Source organism: Paramormyrops kingsleyae, chromosome 1 (assembly GCF_048594095.1).
Source record: "Paramormyrops kingsleyae isolate MSU_618 chromosome 1, PKINGS_0.4, whole genome shotgun sequence".
In the NCBI taxonomy this organism is placed as follows: Eukaryota; Metazoa; Chordata; class Actinopteri; order Osteoglossiformes; family Mormyridae; genus Paramormyrops; species Paramormyrops kingsleyae.
In genome coordinates, this window is record NC_132797.1 from 73,447,008 (window position 1) to 73,465,793 (window position 18,786).

The 18,786-nt window shown below is 44.4% G+C and overlaps 1 protein-coding gene across 11 annotated transcripts in view; it reads right to left on the bottom strand.

Annotated features, from left to right (window-relative positions):
- Window positions 1–18,786, bottom strand: part of il1rapl1a (interleukin 1 receptor accessory protein-like 1a) — a 330,464-nt gene that overhangs the window by 75,870 nt on the left and 235,808 nt on the right. For all 11 annotated transcript variants that reach the window (XM_023839920.2, XM_023840176.2, XM_023840338.2 and 8 more), the window contains one exon: window positions 2,661–2,735. In XM_023839920.2, coding sequence (XP_023695688.1) covers window positions 2,661–2,735 — 75 coding nt within the window. The remainder of the gene's footprint in view (window positions 1–2,660; window positions 2,736–18,786) is intronic.

Consider the following 18,786-nt stretch of genomic DNA (forward strand, 5'->3'; position numbering starts at 1 on the left):
CATTTTTAATGGGATCCAGGTCTAGGCTTTGTGACGGCCACTCCAATACTTCTGCTTTGTTGTCTTTAAGGCATTTTGCTACGCATGTCAAAATGCGTGATTACAATATTTAATTCTTGCTAATGGTACTCAAAATTTCAGACGCAGGGCACATTTTAAAATTAAACGGAAAGTATCGAATCAAAGAAACTGCTACAGATCACGCAGAGAACATCAGTGTTTCAGGCAGAGAACCAAGACCTGTGGTCAGTGATTAAATACCAAGAAGATTTACTACTGTAACACACTTGTGGCCCAGTCATACTCCACGGCCATGTGTAGCCTACCTGAACGGGATGGGGTGCAAGTCAAGTTTTAATAATTGATAAGCAATGAGAAACATGGGCTTTACCCATAATGCAGTTGAATACCAAGAGGTACATAAAGCTAAATTAATAAAATGATGGCTGTACACCCCCAATATTTTGACTCATCTATTCTCTCCAATAAATAGAAGTTGTGTCCCTCCCATAACAAACTCTTCCCTATGACATTGGCTGCATTTCACACACACACACACACACACACACACACGCACACAGACAGACACACGCACACACACACACACAAAGTTGGTATTCCTACATAAATGCGGACCATCCATTGCATTTCAATGAGAAACACCATAATCCTGATCACGATACCCTTAACCCCTACCCATCCCTAACCTTAACCATAAGTAACCAACCCAAAAACAAGACTTTTGGCATTTTTACTTTTTTGATTGCATACACAGATTTTTATAAAACTGAGGTCATCCAAATGGGGACCTCAAAAGATGTCCCTAAATGTAGGGAAATTTCAGGTTTTACTACACTTTGGGGACAATTTGGTCCTCAAATGTGATCTATGCAACCCCCCCCCCCCCCCCCCACACACACACACACACATTTCTTTGCTTCCACAACCATCTGTTTAAAAAAATATATTGCAAGGCTCGGACTGTATTAACTATGCATTTGTACACGGGCAATTTTGAACTAACGACTGGTTTACGGGCTTAGCAATGGACAATTTTTGAATTAACAATGGTGACTTGGGTCACATCAAAGCAAAATGTTTAATTGGTGGAGGAAGAAAGTTATATTATTAAATGTGCTTTTGGTTCACAAATGAAAATATGATGTGTTTAGGTACAAAGGTGTAAGCCAAACGTATAGTAACTACGGCATAAGCGGGTTAATGCACTTCAAGCTGTGAATTATATGTGTTTTAAGTGCACTCCACGGCGGCCAATATTCACCTCCAGCTGTGCGTTTAAAAACGAATATTGCGAGGCTTGATGTGCATTAACCCATACTTAATGAACACACTAAATTACTGCCATTTTTTTTTCTTCCCTCTTTTCATTTCTGGGATGGACTGACCCTCATGACCAGGATAAGGAGGCATAAAATAGAGGGACGGCTGCATGTATGCATCTTGTTTTTTCTTTTGTTTATTACCAGAATCTTATTTCAAAACTGTTTTGCATTGGACAATGGTTTTAATAAAACACATGAAGTGTCCTAGGAGGATTACTCATTCTCATTACACACACCACAAATCCAGAGAGAAGGAACGGTATCGCCGTAAGTCCAAACTTCTCCATCAATTTCCTTCATAAAGTAGCAGGAGGCAAATTCCTGCATGTTCCCATCTTTCAATTAAAAAAATAAATCATCGTAAATTGGCGAATAAGCTGTCGCACTAATCTGTCATTATCTCAAGCACACAGTTGCTGACATTTAGGATTTTTTTTTCTTTTGTACATCATGGCCTGCTTAGCACATTCTGTCGGAGGACTGGATCTCTGCCGGGCCGATCGCAGTGTGGCCGCCTGACTGCCTGCGTGCCCCTACGACCCTGGCGAACAGCCCCTGATCAATCGACTCACAGCGGCTCTCCTTAGGAAGCGATGCTGGGCCAAAAGCCACCATTTAGAGTAGCAAGTGAACCACAGCAGGCGGTAGGCGGCTAGCAAACTGAGGACCACTCATCACGCCCCGGAAGGCTTGTCTGATCAGACGTCTCGAACGCAGAGGACCCAGGCTCTGTGAGGATCTCACACACCGTCTGGACGATTAGACAGGCAAGCCGCTACATGCAGCCGGACATGGCTGCAATTATTTGCCATTCGCAGCACATCGCAGCACCAGCGCAACGCAGACGGCGCTCCTGCCAAAGCGGCAATATGCGCAAACACTCAAAGTGTCCAAACTGACCCGGTTCCCATCGGCACGCGCATAAACAATCATCTCCCCTCGCAAAACAAATGGTATGGAACTTAAACACCATATGGGCAGCTTCTTTTTTTGGGAAGAGGAAGGAAGAAAAAAAAAACAAAACTTGTGCAAATTAACATAAAAGATTTGCATTTGGAAAAAGAGAGCTCATTTGTGAGCCCAGAAATTGTGAATCGATTCTTTACAGAAGGCAAAGTTGCAGAGAAAGTCAAATTCCTAAATGCATGTTTATACACACATTCCAGGAATATCCCCAAATGATTTGATTTTAAATACCTGAATAATTCTTTGTCTACAGGTTAGATTTCCAGGATATAAACAATTTAACCCTAACCTGTCCCAAGTCTACTAGGAGCCTTTTGATATTGATGATAAATAGACAACCCTGTATCTTACCTATTTGCATCTCCATGGTGATTATCTTGTTTTCTGAAGGAAACAGAATCTTCGGGGGCCTGTCTGTCAGAGGGGCTGGGAAGAGACAACAGACAAGCAAATGTTAGTTGACCACCCTTAAGCGTATACATGCACATGGTCCCTTTCAGCTGCGAGAGAACAACAACACAGTGCAAAAATAAATGCGCAGATCTTAGGAGAGGGTTTTGTCTCTGTTCCAGCGAGAGATGTATACTAATAATTCAGAGCATGAACAGATTTAGGGAGCAGTGCTATCTTCTAACCTGTGAAATGAAAACATTTTTGTCTTTCTTTTTTTTTTGCATGAGGGCATCTGCCTCCGTCAGCTCCGTGGACACCAGCCATCGGAAAAATAAGACAGGAGCATTCGGGTTCCAGAACATTCTAGCGCAGTTCTGACCCACTGACTGCAAAATTGGGCCTGTGGAGAAGCAGGAAGGCGAGAGGCGAGATGTACACACAGGCATGGGGCCTGCAGGCACCTGCACAACGTTGCTCCTAAGCTGAGGCACTACAGTGCCTGAGAACTTCACAGAAGAGCCATTTTGGCACAGAAACTTGGGCCGGACCGGGTGCCTCGGCAATTAAGAAGGAGCCCTTGAACAGGCGGGGAGTGGAGATGAAAGCCAGGTAGCATTTGGCACAGTCACAGCACCAAGAGGCACATTTCCACATACTGTAGCTGTAGTCTGACTCCTTCATCACTAGGAATACACTAGCAGCTCAAGTTAAAATGGGTGCATGTGTGTGTGTGTGTGTGTGTGAAAGTCACTGCACTGCATGTGCATGCAGCCTTATTAATGGCCCTTCTGTTATTTCATGCTCGGGACAGTTCAGATCCCTTTATAGTACTGGAGCACAACCTTTCAAGGATGATTGTGCAGTTGCAATCTCTAGCTTTTTAACCCAGTGGAGAGGGGAACAGAACGTGAAAAAGCTCCGGAGCCCGAAGACGCGCTCAACATCAAAAACGCGTCAACATGCACCGAGGAGTGCGAGTGAATCATCGGGAGCGACCGCAAAGTCACGGAGAGCCTCCCAGAATGGAAACCAGTGTTTCACATGGAAGATGCGAGAGTTCCTACTTAACAAGCAATCATCTGTCGACCCCACTGCCGTTCCATTAACCGAGCCCTATTTTAACATGCAGCAGGAGGGTTGATGACAAGGGGACACGATTGTTTTTCCCCTTTTCCGAAGTAAATGTGGAGAGTCAAGTGGGAGACACACCCCAAAAATTGTTCTTTGTTCTTCATACTCAGTGGTAAATTGGTGTCACCTGATTTTTTAAGGCAGTGAACAGCCTGAAGGACCCACTGTATTTTTTTCCTCTATATTACCACGGCAGAACAAAGTCTTCCCATTCTTTCTCAGTCATCAAAATGTGAAACGTGTAAAAAAATATATATATATATCCATCCCTGCCATGAAAATTCTCCGGTCCTTTGCGCCACTTATGCCCGAGAAAAAGTGTATCGTTAAAAATTTATGAAGTAAACTATCTGCGCGACATGCAAGCTGCTTGTGTTCAGGAAATAATAAAACCTGAAGTGAGATCGAACGCCATCGGCTAGCCGTTGCGGCAAGGCGGGCGATACATCTTCGTCCACGCAGTACATGTGAAATATTCAGCATGGAAGGAATGCGAATGGATGTAATATCAAAGGCCAGTGTTTGTTTGGAGGTGGAGGTTGAAAAGAAAATTGGATGAATGGCTTGGTGTCTTTTTAAACACGGTGCCAGTGGTTCCTCTGATGTAGAAGGTGGGGCTCCACTTTCGGCCATATTTGTGTCAAACTTGCTGCTCATTTCCATCCCGAGGAGCCTTATGGGCTCCTCGGAATGGAAATGAATGCCCAGTGCCCAGTGCCCAGTGCCCATCACAAAGGGTTGCCTAAGGATGAGGACAGTCCTATTATGTTCCAGGAACGGCAGCTGAGTTTTGGAGAGTGCAGTCCGCACATTGCTGTGAAAAATGGACTTGAGGCCAATTGGTCATATTTGTGATGCATTTACAGACAAAAAGAAATCACTCGCAGCACACTTTCTCCTCGTCTGCATTGCACATCAATACTGATTAAGCATCATCCATAACAAATGGCAGGTACTTAGAGAAGCTCTCAGTCAAGCCATTAATTAGGTCTTTCCTTTAACATGTCATTAGAAAGGACACATGTCTGTAACCCTTAATAGCAGTAAAGTTCCAAACTCGAGCTGGGCTCTTATGCATCTCCTCCTGTACTTTTAAAGAAACACAACTGTAGACTTAAGATCCTTGGAAGATGTTTGATACACATCCTTCTTGAGGGCATCTCATCTGAATTACTGCATAATTGAATAAATCTGCAGACATTAAGAATACGGATGAATGAGGTCCAGTGGACAACTAGTGTTTTTCAGGTCAGTGCAGTTTGGATTATGGATACATCTTCAGCCATGACATGGAATAGAATAAAGATCAATCATGGTGGCTGCCAAAGTCATTTTTGAGAGGCTTTCCCATTCTTCCTGGCTATGTGTGCGTCAGATGGGTGATGGAGGCCAAGGCTAGTGGTTAGCAGAGCCATTCATCTTCCTGGCTTCTGGATGGAGGAGAGACGTCCTGTCATGTTGTAGTCAAGGGCCCGATTTGTGGTCAGTCGCACCCCCACATGCCACCACCTCAAACCAGAAGGCAATTAATCTCCCACAACCACCGCCCTGCCAATCCCTCAATCATGAAGAAGGACGAGAATCTGCCAGAACACAGCCGATGCAATCACTTTAATTGCTGCCCGATTGGTGGCGGGGGGTGGGGGTGGTTGCTTCCTGACATTTTCTAATTAATATGTACTAGTTTTGAATATGAATCATTGTAAAAATGAAAGGGAGATCCTAATCGGCTGGGAGAATGGGGGAGTGCCGCGTGGGCCCAGCCTACTGGGGAACTTAAGACTGAATCTTCTGTCCACAAGAGAAGAGGTGGGTAATTCAGGTCCAGAGAGTCATAAAGGGTCACAGTGACAGAGTACTTTGGTTGAATCAAAATCTTGGTCTGGACTTTTACTCTGGACCTGTGCTGACCACCTCTGCATAAGAGACAAGCAAATCTGCGAACAGCGGGTCAACGTTGACTGACGCCAGCAGGGGGCACCTCACCCATGGCTGGGGAAGGACAACGAGAGGCCTAGCAGATAACTGATATCTAGAAGACAGAAAACAAAAAGGAAAAGGTATTCGCACGTCCTACACAGGGTGACCGGCATGCAAACTGGAGCGACACACTGAGTAAGGAAGGAGAGAGAAGCCAATATGGCCGATGTTATAAATCCAAACTGGAGCTGAAGGCTCAGTAAGCATTCCTGTTAGCAAGGAGCAACTCACTTAGAAAACGGCATTATGTTAATTACCATTAATCATTAATTACTGCAACCCAGAGGTGTAATTAAAAAAAAAAACTACGTGAAACATAACCATCCGCCAAAGTGATCTGCTCCATGCATGCTGCTGCTAAACAGGAAAAAAGACCGAAAAATGCTTCGCAAAAAGCTTCGTGGCAGTTTCTGACAAGCGGAGATTTCAATCAGAGACAGATGTGATTTGGAGCAGAAAAAACACAAATGGTAGAATAAATGAGAAAACTGGAATTTAGAGAGAAGCTTGTAAAATGTCACAGAGAGAACTGAAACACACACAGTGATGAAAGAGACCAACAGTGCTGGGTAAATTCTACAGGAGAATATGGACCTGTTCTGTCCAGTGCAGAAAAGCAGACTTATTTGTCTGCTAAGTGGAGGACCATTGTCCTCAGAGACTGAACGCTTTTGCCAGGCATCTACTGAGACATTTGGGGCTCTGTGTGAAGGATATAGTGACACACACCCACCTGGAAATCAGCCTTTCCTGAGGACAAACTGTCGACAATTGCTGTGCCATTAACGTCAACACCGACAACCTTGATACAAGGAAGCGCAGTTTCAACCAACCCTTCTGCAGGACAGGAAGTCCCACAGTAATTATTTTTATTGTAATGCCTTATTTGTGAGCAGTTGCTTATTGGATATTGGCTCCCCACACAATCTGTCTTGTCTTCTGCGGCTAATTCCATGCCTCCTGTTCTGGTCGCTCAGAGAGTCCTTTGCAGGGTCATCAAACTGAATCACATGATTGGAGGTTTGGCAAGAGAATGCAGTTTTATTTGGGGCCTTGTTTCAGGGGTAACAGGAATCCGATGGGGCAAAAATACATCACACTAACGAATATTAATAAAGAATCATTTTAATGGTTGCTAAATTAATCGCGATTAACTGAGTCATGTGGCTGAAGGGATAATCAGTAACGGAAAGCGACAGCATGGGGCCTTGGCTACCCCCGCAAGGGTATGAGTCTGGCCTTCAAAGTCCTTCACAAAACCCAATTACAGACTGAAAGCAGGAAAGAGGGTAATGAGAGAGCGGGTGCAGACCTCCGTCAGCACTGTTCTGCTGACCCACAAAGGAGAGGTCTGGAGTCCAGAGGTGAGAGGGCAGTTCTCACGTTCTCTCTCTTTCTCTCTCACACACACACACACACACACACACACACACACACACACACGAATCAGGTCACAAGTACCCCAGCAGAAAAGGTTTGCTGGGGGTTGGGCGGTTGGATATCAAATCCTCTGGAAGCGTACTGCACCACGTGCGATGGCCTTCAGTGTAGCAATGAATTTAATGCTCATTAACTGCATTTCATTTAAGACCATGTGAATCCGCCCACGCCTTATTTTCAAGGGAGCCACTATCATAACACACTTAGCTTTAAGTCCAGCACTTCTGACATCCACATGATATTATACTAATGATACAACAAAGCATTTGTTTAGCTGCATAATTAGCTGTATTTTAGCGAATACTGGGTGGGGGTGGGCTTTAGATCTGCACTGGAGATATAACAGTGTACAGGAAAGTGTTCATTAGAATGTCAATGTAGTTTATAAAGTGTTAATTTAACTGTAGGTAGAATTCTTCATTTGAATGTCACTATATGGCAAAATGCTCTTCTGAATGTGGCTCAACTTCCCTTCATAAGACTCATGCAACGTGAGGTATTATATATTTTGCTGAATGTGTCAGACTTCTGATGAGCTATGTGATCATTCATCCGAAATCCAATTTCTGTTTTGGAGCTGAGGCCTTGTGGATTATTCACGCAGATTATTTAAGGTGAGAGACGACGTGTGAATAGCAAACTGATGACGCTGCGAGGCCTCAGAGTTCGGATCACTGGACTTTCATAACAGGGCGGCTTCTCCGATGAAATCTAAGACTGGGGCAAACCAAATAATTAAAGCCTGACTTGTGCACATAATTTGGGTCTGACTAAATTTCATGCACGCAACAATGGCAGGCAGCCCGGCCCATGCCAACTGCACAAACCCAGTGAAAACCTTCCCTGTCTTGAAAGCTTCCCGCAAGTTAACATTTAGAAGCTGCTGCTTGCTGCATGTGTGCTGTATTTGTAGAGAGACACAGTATTTCTGGCACAGCAATAGCATTGTGGTTAAGTACATGAACTTGTAATTTGAAGGTTACTCATTGAAATCCCTTGAGAAGCGCAGTTACAAAAGCCTTGAGCAAGATACTTAACTGCAATTGTTCCAGTAACGCAGTGCTGTAGAAACTGTGAATCGCTTCGCACAGCAGCCCTATATGGCAGAGTGGAAAAAAGGCAGCTTGCTTAAAAGTGCTTCGGTTTTAAAAAAGTTTGCCTAGAGTTTGAGACAAAGCCCTTTAGTCATCTAAGAAAAAGAAAAAGGCGAAAGGTCCTCTGGTCAGATTAAGCAGAAATTGGACTTTTGGGCTTCATGCAAACAGTTATGTTTGGCACAGACTGAACGCAGCAAATCACCCAGGTAACAGCATCCCTGCAGTAACGTTGCTTTTTCTCACCAGGGACGGAAAGCTTTTGAAGACTGAAGGAAGAATGGATAGTGTACAATATAAGCAAATAATGCATGAAAGCCCATTTCAGTCTGCTAAGACTTCATCTTTCTGCAGGACAATGATCTCAATCACAAGACTACCCTGGAGTGGCTTTTCAGAAGAAGGAAGTCAGTGTCCTAGAGTGGTCCGGATAATGTCCTGATCTGAATCCAATTGAGAATCTGTGGAAAAGGTTGAAGACTGCTCTCCACAAGTGACCTGCAAGCAACATGAGAGCTTCAACAGATTTTCCAACAAGAATGGACAGAAAACTGCATAGAAAACCGGTAGCCACTTTTCCCAAAATGATCAAAGCTGTCAATTCTGCTGAAAGCGCTTGCCCCAAATATGGAGAGCACTGTACTTGAGTAACAGGACAATTATGAGGACGTGCAGGCAGAATGAGGACCTCCTTATAACATGCCCAAATATACTTCATTTTTAGTGCCCCGTTTATCAAAGCCAATCCAGTGACTGGTTCATCTTTGCAGCAATCAGAAATGGAAAGTTCAAGCTCAGAAAGTACAAATCCAGGCCAAGATTTGGTTTCAACCAATGAGCTGAGTACTCTGTGAGTGTAACTCTTCATTAACAAACTCCTAGAAAGAGGCCGAAGATACTGTGTTCTAGCTGTTAAAATTATACTCTGCCAGTTAAATGTGTTTTAAAAGAATTTTGCCCACCAGATTTTATCTACGTTAAGCAATGACAAGTCCATTTTCCTTTAGAAATGCAGCCACTGCGGTGGGTTGGTGCCCCATCCTGGGTTATTCCCTGCCTTGCACCTGTAGCCTCCACGATAGGCTCCAGACTGCTGCATCTCTGCAAAGGATAAGCGGGCACAGAGAATGGATGGATGGATCTGTAAAACTAAACGTGCTATTACTATTGGCAGTTGATCGAACATGAAACAGAGTCTATGCGTGTCAGCGACAATTAAACTGAAATATGGCCGACTAGACCACTTAGAGAAGCTCTATATGTGTCTGAGGTGTCCCTGACAGCGATTTACTGCACTGACTCCTCAAACAATATTAAACATATTTTTAGGGTGTAAACTCCTTAAACTCTGACAGAAGGTCTGACAGAAGGGGCAGCACTGAAACAGAGAACTCCAGGCTCAACCAAACCAAAAGCCTATTACTGAAACTGAGTTTGTGGTCCCTGTAAAGCAGCCCCCGATAGCCTCCAAGATTCCCTTCCTAACCCTAACCCTAAACCTAACCCCACATCCAGCTGAGCTTCATTATCCGAGGTGGCCCATTGAAAAGTGGATGACCACCACACCCAAGTCCTGTGTAACTGTGCCGGGTTGCGATACTTCTGCCCCAAACTGCCAGCTAATTACCTAATAAGCGTAATAGGAAAGTCCTACACACAGTGTCTATGGATGGGTTTTTAATAGGGGGCATTTAAAGCCTCTATTGTTACTGATAAACACCTTCATTCAATTTCATTATAATTAATGTCATACCTTTTTATTTGACCTCTAATAAAGAATAAAGTAATTTAAAAATTACAAAGAAACTCAAAAATAAACGCAGGCAAGTATCCTGTGGTATAGAATCGACTGCACACAAAAAGGAACACTGACTGGATTCCAGAATTCCCAAGCAGTCTGAAATTTATACGCTTCTAATCTTTTTTTAAAATCTGTGTTTCAGGGAGTGCTTTCATGTTCTCCGTGATCACACACAAATACAGCCTTCAGCCGTATCCTTCACAGACACCACAAGGGGGCCAAAATTCAATTAGCCACATAATGCTGAATCAGTGCAGCCTGTAGCCACTTAACCTTGTCAAGTCCCCGTTCTCTCCAGGACCAATCAGGAGCCCCTGGGCCTGACAGTAAACGCCAGTCATCTTTTAGTTTGCTTGGAGTCCAGGAAACTCTTCTGATGAGCAACCAAAGTAATAATCCTCTGACTATAGTTAATGACAGGTTCAGAAGATGGAATATATCATAAAACTTAAAAAAAAAATCAAACAATGCTTAGGCTGTATGATAGGAACCTACATGTGTTCATAGTATCTACATGTGTTACAGTGGTAGCCCTGAAACCTCACTGTGCACCCACCCACACACACACACACACACACACACACACACACACACACTGCCCCAGATACTCAATTCTACCTCCTCACGAATCCATTCCTTATTGTAACCCATGTGGGATGAATCTGCACATCTGCTCCCTGAGTGTGTTTTAATCAGTTGCTGTTCGCTCTTGTAACAGACGCCCTCCTGGGTGCGTGGATGCTCTCATCTCGCCAGCAGTGCTGCCCAGGTGGTTCCTTGCCCGTGTGCGTGTGCAGCAGCCTACTTTAACGAGGCTCCTTTGAAGAGACGGTAAACAAGGAGAGCAGACCTGCTTAATTAAAAGGCAAACCTTTCTTAGGCATGCATGATTATGTACGCTCACAGGCTCGAGATGAAAGAATGATTCAGGAGCAGCCGTTCTCCCACTCTGGCTGCTCCTTGACCATACAACCATCACTCTGGCATTTCGGCTGAAGGACAACACCCCCACAGGACAACACCCCCACAGGACAACACCCCTGCTCATTTTGTGGTCTTTGTCGTGATATCACTGTTAATAAGGTGAATCAATAAGAAATTGAACCATAAAAAATAATAATTATTATTATTATTTAAAAAAAAAAAAAATAATTCTGAAATGATTTGAGAACACATGATTTTAAAGATCAGGGTGTATTTTATGAAGCCATGTTCAGTTACCTTTGAAAGAAGAGACAGAGAGCTTTGATAGGAAACACGAAGCACACTCACTTTTCAGGGCATCCATTTTTACCTCTTCTTGCCCAGCTTGCTGTTTAAAGGCACTCTAATTATCTGCCACGGCTCTGTAGCTCTAGGTGACCATTACCGCATCCTTCCTGCAGCCGACACGATTTGCAATCGCAGGTGTAGCCCTTAAACAATCCTATGGGCAAGTCTGAGTGTGTCTCTAAGTAAGTAAGAACACCTGTTTCCGTGAGGCTGAACCGCAGAGGGGTGTTGGTCCACACAAAAGAGTGCGTGCAGCCTTTTCTCTCTGCTGTTTGCCTGTTATGATGCGAATGGGGCTGCTCTTGTTTCACCTCCCAAAGCGGGGGGAAAACGTGCTATCGATTTCTTCAGCACTGCCAGTTTTGCTTTAAAAGCAACCGAACCTTAAATCGGCCCCTTGGCAGACTAACCTATAAAGTTTTCTGTAATTAAAAAGTATATTAATCTTGATGTATGTTTTATTAAACTATTTTAAATAAATGTTTACAGAGTTATTAACAATAAAGGAGATGGAAATGCGACAGTATCTATGTTGCTGTAGTCTAGGGAGGTAGCGGTAACTAGCTATTGCACTCTGGGGGGGGGGAAATGGAGCCAATATCAGCAAAAATGAACCTTTAGGTGCTGACAGGGTGACAGGTAATGAGGTTTGTTCTTAAGAACAGCGAATTTTATTTACCATGCTGTCCCATCACCAAAAACTTGAAATGAAGGAGTTTACTTCAATTCTTCCAGCTGGAGATATAATTGGGGCCAAGCTTTGCCAGGTACTGGAGTCCAAGATCTTTGTGAAGCACAAAGAGCAGTTTATTGGCTTGAAGATAGCACTCAATGACTCGTTTAAAGGCCAGAATCAAGAACAAGACTTTCAGATTGCTTAAAGGTTAAGACTGAAGTTTAACAGAGGATGAGCACATAGTGTAATGATGATTAAGGTGTTCTCTGGTCTGTCTCCACATGTGCTGGAGGGTAAGGATGCCATTTCTCTCTCCTCTGTAGCTAACATGATCTTCACTTAAAGTTCTTCATAGGTCTCACATTAACAGCCGTTTTACCACAAATTGGCAGCCTAGCGAAGCACACGCTGGAATCAGCATCCCCAGTGTCCGAGCTGCATAGTGCAATGTTAATAGTTTCTGATTGGATATAAACTCAAGGAGAATGTAGTATTAATTCATATACTGTACTGTACAACATGCAATAGAAAAAAAAAATCAATAAACATTTAAACATCACAGTTTTCTACAAATGAGCTTCAGGTTTGCTTGCATTCCCATAAATAATGTGGATGTTCAATGGCTTAGAAATTCAGAAGAAAACATGGCTGATTCAATGTGTCAACAGAAATAATTGAACGCTTTTCATATTTGAGGTCTGGCCATGGGTGTGTGCCGAAAACTATTCAGTGAGGGCTGCAGGCTCTGCTGGTTTCGGTTACGTCAATTAGAAATGAACCGAACTAACAAAACGGCCATCATTGCCGTCAGGCCATCTGCTGTATTACACTTTGCCCTTGCACCAAGTCACAGTCATGGGAAAGCTCAGCATCACAGACATATCTGGCCATTTCCAGAAGCAAGCAGTCTAAGTCAGGTCTCTGTCTGCTCACACAGGCTCTTTGGGTCATGGGATTTCAGATAGAGGATTATCAGGTGACCTGTTATATGTTCTTCCATACTGCAGGGATTCACATTAACATTCAGGACTGCGCTTCTTTAATTAACATAATGCATTAACATACGTATATAGGATTCCCTCCCCACCTCCTCCCCCCCGATACTGGGATGCATTAACTACACAGTGATTACAGCTCTTCAATTATTTTTGTGAGAAAAAAAAAATCCAGCATCGATATTAAAACTTAACAGATTATTATTATATATTTTTTTTCTGCAAACTGCAATTACACAGATGTGTAAACGCAACACTGGAGTAATTAGTCGTGATTATTATAATTATGCATTGTTTGAACAATAAGAAGGACGAAAATAGGCTGAAGGAAACATAACAGAAAGCAAGGCTCCTCTCTATGGGCACCGACGCGGACTTCGCCGTCCAAATCTGTGTGTTTGACACAGTGGTTATTAAAAACGTCAATCTTACTGACGTGGAAATCTTTCTCTTCGTTCCCAGTTACCCGTTTTAGACTGCTAAAAATATTTCATGGCACTGTCTATGTCTCGTGGAGTCAATTTCAATGGCATTCGTCACACAGTACACAACAATAAAAGGGGCATTAATCAGGAAATGAGGGCTTTCTCTGAACTGCAAAGAAACATCCACAAATTATATTACCGGGGCCAGCAAATGGATTTTTTTTTATTAAGCAATAATTAAATTAAAAACATAGAATAGGTATCTTGATTTCCACTGCAACGTTTGTTCCTCTCCTGTAAAGCCATCTACTTCCTGAGTGTGTTCACTCATTATATACATCACATGTTGAGTCATGTCATTCTCTGCGTATTGTATAGCTACTTAAGAGCTTCCTCAGTAAAACGTGGTTTTAACGTACGTTTTTTATAGTTTACTATTTAGTTTGGTCATTAATGGGACGATTTACGTGAATATATGCCAAAATGAAATACATTTTCCAGGGACATGTAGTGAGTTATGTGTTTGTTCAGTGTTTCAGTATTTATCTATACAGTCACTGGTGTATCTGATGGCGATAAAGTATGTGTACAGCTGGAGATGAGAAATGGTGGTTTAGATGCAACACTGGGAGGGGGGGTTAACGACTCCCAACCCTCCTATTCCCACCCTAATCGACAGCGAGTCATTGTGCGTCTCCTTGGTCTCACTGGTGACACACCTGGGGAAACGACAGATTGGGCAGCTATACATTTACCATCTGTTTCCATGTCAGGCCTCGAAGCCCAAACGGCACTGACACCAGTATGCATTTCCAACTTGAGATTAAGTTTTGGAACCCCCCCCCCCTTGGGGTCTCACCTGCGAAAGCAGGTTTTCCCGGCACATTTCTATGACAACCACACGCTGCTATAGGTACAGTATAAAGCAAAGGCTTTTAAACCTAATGGAATCACGCATATCTCTGCTCATTATTCTGCTCCGCTACTCCAGATGAAATGCAGAAGACATTCCTGTAGGCTGGATCACGACTTTAACAAAAGGGTACAGGCCAGTCTTACGACGGCGCTTGCGTATATGCTTTCAATGTTCTCACTTTATACGGAGAAGGCAGAATTAGATAATCCATATTTACTGTCGTTCCCTTTTCTCGAATAACTGGAGGAAAAGCTACAGCAACCATGAACAAGCTAGGTGGACAGAGAAAGGTGAGAGAAGATGTGCATGGCCTTTTCGGTGCTGGGCGTGACCGAAGTCACATGTCATTGAAGGGAGGGGCCAGGCAGAGGGGGTGTGGGCGGGGCCTGGCAGGTGGGCTGTGATGGGAGGAGAAGGTGGGACTTTAATGCCAGTCACAATGCTATTGGTTTCTCGTGCCAACCCTCTTACTGCTGTGGCACCGATGTTCCACCTCTCTGTGTGCCCCCCTCTCTTTGTGAAGAGACTGTCCTACATATTTAAATGGAATGCAGCTAAGGGAAAAATAAAATGCCAGAACTCTGTCTGTGGCTACGGCGGGCAGCCAGAAAGCTAAGAAAAACAATGGTGGATTATCATACAGTGACGAGATGGGCAATGAAAGCGATTCCACTGTTCCTGAAAGAGCCAGCGAGCCTCTGATCAGTGAGCTGGACACCAGGGGCCTTAAGAGCCAGAGAGATGTATCCCTAAGGGCCTCGGGGTGTCTGGACTATTGTGGGAAGATTTCCATGGCAACAGAGGGGTCCATTAGGTTCAAAGGTACAGTTAGTGAATATCAGGGAGACACAAGTGTTCAAAAAGGAAGTCTGTTAGTCTGAAAATAACTTTTTAAGAAATCCATAGAAGGGTACATCATAAATCTACATATCTGACTCATCCAACAGCAAGAAATGTCACTAATTTCCTGAAAAGGAACATAATCCTTACAAAACAAAAGACAAAACAAAAGAAAATAGAACTTTTCATTTATACTTTCCACTCAAGGATAAGTTATCACTGATTAAATTATTCAATGTCATATGCATAGATGCCCCTTAACGGAAAAGAATAAAAGTACAGTGTTTTTCCATTAAGCTCGGGAGTGCACAAACATCAGCGGGTACATCATGAATAATTAAAACGCCGCGACTGTGATAGGCAGAAGAACAAATGAAGCTCGACATGAAGCTCGACAAGCCTTGTCTTGCGGTCACACTGCACACAGGTCTTACAAAATGCGGCCCGCTCGCCGTTTGACATTCAGCTCGTTGGCCTTGTGTCGTACATGGGCACCGAGCGTCGGCCTCACGTCAAATCAACCCGAGCTCATTTTCGGCTCCTCGTCTGCCCTGCGGTCTGCCAGACAGCACACCCACTCCTCGAGGAAACACTGCAGCAACCAGAGTCACCAAGCTGGCTGCATGTGGATTTCCATCGGGATATTTCATGTTCCCAACTCCTACTACAAGTTTCTCCAAAAAAAAAAACGTCATCAAACAGTCAAAACCGGCCAATGAGACACACACAATCTGAGACTGATGTGGTGCCTCTGAGTCACCCCTACAAACAGAAAATGCACAATTACTGAATCTGTACCTAACATCTAACCTTCATCAGCACCACAAACAGCAGGAATTGCCTGACCCAAGATCTCTGTTGAATCTATCGTAGCGCGACCAGGAGACTGATTTACTGTCAATATTCACATCCTTTGTGTCAACATTCCTTTGCAGAAACATTCGTAAACTACCTGATATCCTCCTAGACAATTAGTGCAGTGAGGCCTGTGAGGTTCTGAATGAGGAAGAGAAACAGTCAGAATAACAGCGTGAAGCAGACCTGCTCACATTAGACCACCGGCGTCTGACCCAAGGAGCCGAGAGGCACTAGTGGGGAATGTGGGGAAAGGAAAGAGCCAGACTGGTGCAAGAGGCTCCAAAACAAACAGACAGAGGAGAGACACATATTAATCCCCCCACTGGGTTAGAGCAAGAGGCTTTATGCTCCTCCCCCCCGTGCAATCATGAATATGATAATGAGGGGCTGAGCGGCTCCCTCCCCTCCCCCCACCACTGCAGCTGACACAGAGGGCTAATGAGGGCTTTTTCCGGCACTTGTGAGACAGGCGGAGGAGATCCTCTTCATCTCGGCCTCTGTCATCCCTCCCCAGTCGCGTTCGGATGAACCCGCCGCTTGTGGCACCGCAGCCTAGAGCTGGAAGTAGGGGGGATGTTGGGGGGGGCGCAAGGAGCACGGAGCCACGCTATTTGTTAGATTCTGACACGCTGGCTGTCATTTTACCCGCCATGTAAAAGTTCCCGCAGTAGTGCATCATCTGAACGCCGATTATTCAGCGTAGTTATGCGAGCAAGACGCTTATCGTTAACGATACTGATCGTTATGCATGGGAATAAATCAGAGATGCGCGCATAGATGTTCATTGGAGATGAACGGCGCCTTCGAGCAGAACCCTCAGAGGTGAAGACCGGCAACTGCATAGACACTGATCATAAATCCACTGTGACCTTGTGTGGTTCCTGGGCAGAATGCGAACGGCACCGGCGGCTGCCATGTTGGAATTTGCATGGCGACAGGTGAACACGGTGGTGCAGTGGTTAGCCAAGTCACCTCACTCCTCTGGGACTGGAGTTCAAGTCTCCACCCTGGCTTTAGGTATATGGAGTTTGCATGTTCTCCCCGTGTCATTGTGTGGTTTCCTCTGGGTGCTCTGGGTGTCCAAAAACACGCTGAATTGGAGTTACCAAATTGCCTGTAGATGTAAATGTGTATATGTGCCCTGTGATGGGTTGGCGCCTTGTCCTGGGTTATTCCCTTGTGCCAGTTGCTTCTGGGATAGGCTCTGGACCCCAGAGACCCCGCACAGGAGAAGCGGGGATAGAAAATGGATGGAAGAATGGACTTTCTGCTACGGCAGCCCAACCGAAAACGGTTCTGTCCTCGACAGAAGTGCGAGGCTACTGAGCATATCGTCAGAGTTGATCAGTGCTTAACGGAGGCTCCCCGGGGAGGCAGGTGACCAGGAAGCAGCAGCGATTAATCCATCATGGAACCATCTACTTCATTCCACATTGTTAGCAGTCGCCTCCCCGCTGGAATCACGTCGGCTATCAGCGGTAGGTAATTTCCTGCCGCTGCCGCTTCGAAGGTGGCTGACCTGCTCTGCGCGTGTCCATGTGACTTTTGCAGGCACAGTTTTGCAAAGAAGGAGCTAATCTTATCCAGAGGCTAATCCAGAGTGTGCTCCCATCTTGCCGGAATCCATTGCTCTTCTGTGCTGTTCACAGTTGTCTGGGCTGAGCTTGGGCTGGTTTATAAAGCCCCTCCCCCCCCGCTGCTTCCCCTGTTCCTCTTTAGGCTCTACCAGCGGTTCTTTGCTCGAAATGTCAAAATGAAAAATGTCTTAAGGTCCAAATGCTTCAGTGGCCTGACCTGCTGCTTGACATTAACCTCCTTTATCCCCTTCGCTCTCATCATAGAGGAGGAGTCCGGACTTTATCGACCGGAGTGAACTTCCTCACCAGAGAACACTCTCTCTCCTACACAAACACACACACACTTTCCTACATGGCAGACCTGCCATTTGGTGAGAGAGGAATCACAGTATATATCCATCACTGCTGCATAGGTATATCGACATTTATGTTCTTACATTCTTTATAAGAGGCATATTGCATTCTATTACGCATTTTCCCAGCAAATCCTGTGCCTGTGTATCTTGCATATATCTGCTATGCCATGGTTCAGGTGGGCTCTTACGGCGCTTTTCCACTAGCGCACAGGAACCACCCGTGCCTGAATCGTGCCACACAGAAAGACTAGTTACAGCATGGTTCCAGCCTGCTTCGGTTTTCCACTGCAGAAAGCTCAGCTAGGCGTTGCTGAGTTTGGAGAGCAACAGTGACACAAAACTGAAGAGATGCTTCTTTACCATTCAAATGGTGCACGTCATGATTTACTGCGTGCAATTATTATTAATATTATTCTTGATAAATTTTTTTCATGTGTGCTAATGTCTGCTAGTACGTGGGAATCGCCGTCTTATGTTACCATCAAATGCTAGTATCATTAGCATTCGCTTGTGTAAATTTGCTTCACGAGTCTATTCCATTCAGCTGTTCTGTAGTACTTTTTAAGTAAGAGGCTGGAAATTTTCAGGTCCTGAGTTATCAGGAATACATCAACACATGGAAATGTGTGATACTAATAATGAGGAATATATAGAATATTTCACTTTTCCATTCACATAATCCGTACTTTTCGACAGAGATCACTGTCTCTTTCTTGTCCCTAG